This window comes from Gekko japonicus, unplaced genomic scaffold, assembly GCF_001447785.1.
Source record: "Gekko japonicus isolate JY-2015 unplaced genomic scaffold, Gekko_japonicus_V1.1 scaffold894, whole genome shotgun sequence".
NCBI lineage: Eukaryota > Metazoa > Chordata > Lepidosauria > Squamata > Gekkonidae > Gekko > Gekko japonicus.
Genome location: NW_015161975.1, coordinates 358,579 through 364,267, shown reverse-complemented (window position 1 = coordinate 364,267; position 5,689 = coordinate 358,579). Strand labels below are relative to the sequence as shown.

At 58.8% G+C, this 5,689-nt stretch overlaps 1 protein-coding gene across 1 annotated transcript in view; it reads left to right on the top strand.

Annotated features, from left to right (window-relative positions):
• Positions 1-5,627: 5,627 nt before the first annotated feature.
• SCNN1G (sodium channel, non voltage gated 1 gamma subunit) overlaps positions 5,628-5,689 on the top strand; it is an 18,913-nt gene continuing 18,851 nt past the window's right edge. Inside the window, exon 1 of the mRNA XM_015429729.1 lies at positions 5,628-5,646. Within this exon, the coding sequence (XP_015285215.1) occupies positions 5,628-5,646 (19 nt within the window). The remainder of the gene's footprint in view (positions 5,647-5,689) is intronic.

The window sequence follows — 5,689 nt, the reverse complement described above, 5'->3', positions numbered from 1 at the left end:
CAGGGGGGGGGGCCTGGGGACCACCCCCCTAATCTATAGCCCCTCTCTCCAGGCCACAGAGGTGGAGGGAGGGGGGAACTCTGCGCCTCTGTGCCCCCACTTGGGTCCCTGCCCTCCCCAGACCCCAAATCTCCGGGACTTCCCCCCCCAAAAAACCCTGGACCTGGCAACTAGGGTTGCCAGCCTCCAGGCGGCACCGGGAGGCCTCCTGTTGTTCCCGTAGCTCTCCAGGTGACCCAGGTCAGTCCCCCTGGAGAGAGAACGGCCGGTGGACTCGATGGCAGGACACCCCTGCGGGCGGGGGGGCTCCCCAAACCCCGCCCCCCAAATCTCCAGGTCTTTCTCAAGGCAGAGCGGGCAACCCTACCAGTAACCCATGTCCCCCCCCAATCCCCTGTCGGTGGCCAGAGAGGGTGGGCTCTGTGGCATGGGTACCCCACTGAGGCCCCTGCCCTCCTCGGGCACCACCCCCCAAGTTTCCAGGAGTTTCCCAGACAGAAGAAGAAGAGGAGGAAGAAGAAGAGATTGGATTCATACCCCTGCCCTTCCCCCGGAGTCTCAGAGCGGCTCACAAACTCCTTCCCCTCCCCACAGCAGACACCCCCTGGAAGGCAGGTGGGGCCGAGAGAGCTCTTTAGAGGACTGATCCTAAGAGAGCAGCTGTGAGAGAACTTGTGACTGACCCAAGGTCACACCAGCAGCTGCAAGTGGAGGAGGAGTGGGGAATCTCCCAGTCCACCACTTAACCAGTCCACCGAACCGGCTGGCAACCCTACCCCACATCCTCTGCCAGTGGCCCCAGCTGACCCAACCTCTCTAAGGCGGTGTTGCCAGCCTCCAGGTGGGGCCTGGAGTTCTCCAGGAATCTCCAGACAACAGTCCATCCCCCGCTGGAGGAAATGGCCGTTTTGGAGGGCGGGCTCTATGGTCCCACCCCAGGCTCCAGCCTTAGATCTCCAGGAATTTCCCAACACAGAGTGGGCAGCCTGGCTCTTTCATTCCCTTTACCAAGGCTCCCTCTGACCTGTGGAGTCTTGTGAGCAGAAATTCTACCTTGTGAGCTCCTGGCATCAGAGTTGTGAGCACGCAATTTGGCTACCACATGAATTAGTTTGCTCCTTCCTGAACCGAGACAAAAAATCTGTGAGCCGGAGGCTAAAAAACTGTGAGCTAGCTCACACTGACTTGGCTTAGAGGTAACACTATGCCCCCCCCCCGCCTCCCTCCCTCCCTCCCTGGCAGTGAATCTGCCAAGCAAAGGAGCTGGTTGAAAGTACAATATGACAGACAGAACGGGCACCCACTCGGGCAAGATGCCAGTCCTATAGAAGCCTGCCTGCTGCATGAACACACATGGAACTGCCTCTTGCTGATTCAGACCACCCGGTCTACTCAGGCTGGCAGCTGCTCTCAGGCAGAAGACTTTCCCATCACCTCTGCCACTGAGCCACAGCCCCTCTTGACAGCCCTCCAGGGTCCCAGGCAGAGGTCTTTCCCATCACCTCCTGCCTGGTCCCTTTTCAACTGGAGATGCTGCCGGGGATTGAACCAGGGACCTTCTGCATGCCAAGCAGAGGCTCTGCCACTGAGCCACGGCCCCTCTCTACAGCTCTCCAGGGTCTCAGGCAGAGAAAGGTCTTTCGCATCACCTCCTGCCTGGTCCTTTTTAACAGGAGATGCTGCCAGGGATTGAACCTGGGACCTTCTGCGTGCCAAGCAGAGGCTCTGCCACTGAGCCACGGCCCCTCTCTGCAGCTCTCCAGAGTCTCAGGTTGGGGTCTTTCCCATCACCTCCTGCCTGGCCCTTTTAACTGGAGATGCTGCCGGGGACCGAACACCTGGGACCTTCTGCACGCCAAGCAGAGGCTCCTCCACTGAGCCACGGCCCCTCTTTGCAGCTCTCCAGGGTCTCAGGCTGAGGTCTTTCCCACCACCTCCTGCCTGGTCCCTTTTCAACTGGAGATTCTGCCGGGGATTGAACCAGGGACCTTCTGCGTGCCAAGCAGAGGCTCTGCCACTGAGCCACAGCCCCTCTCTACAGCTCTCCAGAGTCTCAGGTTGGGGTAGTTGCCATCATGTCCTGCCTGACCCTTTTAACTGAAGATGCTGCCGGGGACCGAACACCTGGGACCTTCTGCACGCCAAGCAGAGGCGCTGCCACTGAGCCACGGCCCCTCTTTGCAGCTCTCCAGGGTCCCAGGCAGAGAAAGGTCTTTTCCATCCCCTCCTGCCTGGCCCTTTTAACGGGAGATGCTGCCGGGGACCGAACACCTGGGACCTTCTGCACGCCAAGCAGAGGCGCTGCCACTGAGCCACGGCCCCTCTTTGCAGCTCTCCAGGGTCCCAGGCAGAGAAAGGTCTTTTCCATCCCCTCCTGCCTGGCCCTTTTAACGGGAGATGCTGCCGGGGACCGAACACCTGGGACCTTCTGCACGCCAAGCAGAGGCGCTGCCACTGAGCCACGGCCCCTCTTTGCAGCTCTCCAGGGTCCCAGGCAGAGAAAGGTCTTTTCCATCCCCTCCTGCCTGGCCCTTTTAACGGGAGATGCTGCCGGGGACCGAACACCTGGGACCTTCTGCACGCCAAGCAGAGGCGCTGCCACTGAGCCACGGCCCCTCTTTGCAGCTCTCCAGGGTCCCAGGCAGAGAAAGGTCTTTTCCATCCCCTCCTGCCTGGCCCTTTTAACGGGAGATGCTGCCGGGGACCGAACACCTGGGACCTTCTGCACGCCAAGCAGAGGCGCTGCCACTGAGCCACGGCCCCTCTTTGCAGCTCTCCAGGGTCCCAGGCAGAGAAAGGTCTTTTCCATCCCCTCCTGCCTGGCCCTTTTAACGGGAGATGCTGCCGGGGACCGAACACCTGGGACCTTCTGCACGCCAAGCAGAGGCGCTGCCACTGAGCCACGGCCCCTCTTTGCAGCTCTCCAGGGTCCCAGGCAGAGAAAGGTCTTTTCCATCCCCTCCTGCCTGGCCCTTTTAACGGGAGATGCTGCCGGGGACCGAACACCTGGGACCTTCTGCACGCCAAGCAGAGGCGCTGCCACTGAGCCACGGCCCCTCTTTGCAGCTCTCCAGGGTCCCAGGCAGAGAAAGGTCTTTTCCATCCCCTCCTGCCTGGCCCTTTTAACGGGAGATGCTGCCGGGGACCGAACACCTGGGACCTTCTGCACGCCAAGCAGAGGCGCTGCCACTGAGCCACGGCCCCTCTTTGCAGCTCTCCAGGGTCCCAGGCAGAGAAAGGTCTTTTCCATCCCCTCCTGCCTGGCCCTTTTAACGGGAGATGCTGCCGGGGACCGAACACCTGGGACCTTCTGCACGCCAAGCAGAGGCGCTGCCACTGAGCCACGGCCCCTCTTTGCAGCTCTCCAGGGTCCCAGGCAGAGAAAGGTCTTTTCCATCCCCTCCTGCCTGGCCCTTTTAACGGGAGATGCTGCCGGGGACCGAACACCTGGGACCTTCTGCACGCCAAGCAGAGGCGCTGCCACTGAGCCACGGCCCCTCTTTGCAGCTCTCCAGGGTCCCAGGCAGAGAAAGGTCTTTTCCATCCCCTCCTGCCTGGCCCTTTTAACGGGAGATGCTGCCGGGGACCGAACACCTGGGACCTTCTGCACGCCAAGCAGAGGCGCTGCCACTGAGCCACGGCCCCTCTTTGCAGCTCTCCAGGGTCCCAGGCAGAGAAAGGTCTTTTCCATCCCCTCCTGCCTGGCCCTTTTAACGGGAGATGCTGCCGGGGACCGAACACCTGGGACCTTCTGCACGCCAAGCAGAGGCGCTGCCACTGAGCCACGGCCCCTCTTTGCAGCTCTCCAGGGTCCCAGGCAGAGAAAGGTCTTTTCCATCCCCTCCTGCCTGGCCCTTTTAACGGGAGATGCTGCCGGGGACCGAACACCTGGGACCTTCTGCACGCCAAGCAGAGGCGCTGCCACTGAGCCACGGCCCCTCTTTGCAGCTCTCCAGGGTCCCAGGCAGAGAAAGGTCTTTTCCATCCCCTCCTGCCTGGCCCTTTTAACGGGAGATGCTGCCGGGGACCGAACACCTGGGACCTTCTGCACGCCAAGCAGAGGCGCTGCCACTGAGCCACGGCCCCTCCCCTACAGGGAGCTCTCTTGCCACCAGCCAAGCCATGTGGGGGGGATGTGCACTGCCCCCCCCCGCCGGTTTGTGCTGCTCCCAAAGCAGCCCCTGCAGAGCCTAAGAACCAGCCCTGGGTGGCTGCTGCCTGCCTGCCTCTGGGCCCCCTCCCACACCCTCCCTTCCCGGGGAAGGATTCCCAGGGCCGGACTTTCTGGCTGCCCGCTCCATCGCCCTGCTGCCAGGCTTGCCCTCCTTCGGGTTTGAGGGACCCGATCCCTGGCATGCCTTTGTAGAAGCATCAGCAGAAACAAAACAGGAATATGTCATAAGTATAATGATGGGAAATGTAGCTTGAGAGGAATACTCTGTCTAGGGCAGTGATGCTCTGTCTTCTTGGTGCTTGGGGGGGGGCAACAGTGGGAGGGCTCCTGGAGTTCTGGTCCCGCTGGTGGACCTTTCCTGAGGGCCCCTGGTGTTTTTGGCCACTGTGTGACACAGAGTGTTGGGCTGGAGGGGCCATTGGCCTGATCCAACATGGGCTTCTCTTATGTTCTTATGTCTGGTATTTACAGGGTTAATGATGTTTGTTAAGTCATATGTTTGTTTGTAACCAATCTGTTTAGACAACAGAATGCCCGGGAACTTTGGAGCTAATTTGCTAGTCTGATTGGAAACCAAGGTGTCAGGTATTTAGCATATTGGTTTCTCCTCCCGTTCTTTGTTCTGACTGAGACGCCATTCGGCTCTTCCCCGTTTTACCTTTAAGCTGTAAGGATGTAGCCATATTAGCTCTTTGTTATTTTCATATCCTGTGTACCCTTTTCCCATGTTAGGTTTATAGTAAACTTTTATATTCTAAAACACACCATGGACTCAGTCTCTTAATATTCTGCTGACTTATTCTGAAAGAATCCCAACAGTTTGCCTTGGTTGACTACACTGCTCTTCATCGGTGTTCAACATTTACACAGATTTGATACTCCCCCCCCTTTTTACAGAAAAAGAAGAGATTGGATTTGTACCCCATGGCCCTTCACTACCCAAGGGAGTCTCAGAGCGGCTCACAGTCTCCTTTCCCTTCCCCTCCCTACAGGCGCCTTGTGAGGTCGGCGGGCTGCGAGAGCTCTGAGAGAAACTGCTCTTTTTCAAGGACAGCTCTTGTCAGAACTACGGCTTGCCCAAGGTCATCCAACCAGGTGCAAGTGGAGGAGGAGTGGGGAATCAAACCCGGTTCTCCCAGATTAGAGTCCACTCAGTAGCAGAGAAGAAGAAGAGGAGATTGGATTTATACCCTGCCCTTCAGTGCCCAAAGGTGTCTCAGAGCGGCTCACAAACTCCTTTTCCCTTCCCCTCCCCACAACAGACACCCTGTGAGGTAGGCAGGGGCTGAGAGAGCTCTGACAGAAACTGCTCTTTTCCAAGGACAGCTCTTATCAGAACTGTGCCTTGCCCAAGGTCATCCAACCAGGTGCAAGTGGAGGAGTGGGGGATCAAACCCGGTTCTCCTAGATTAGAGTCCGCCTGCACTTAACCCCCTGCACCAAACATTTACAAATGGGCTTTCAGACCTTGGGTACACAGCCCCCCCCCCCCCAGTCCCTCTAAAGGAGGAATAC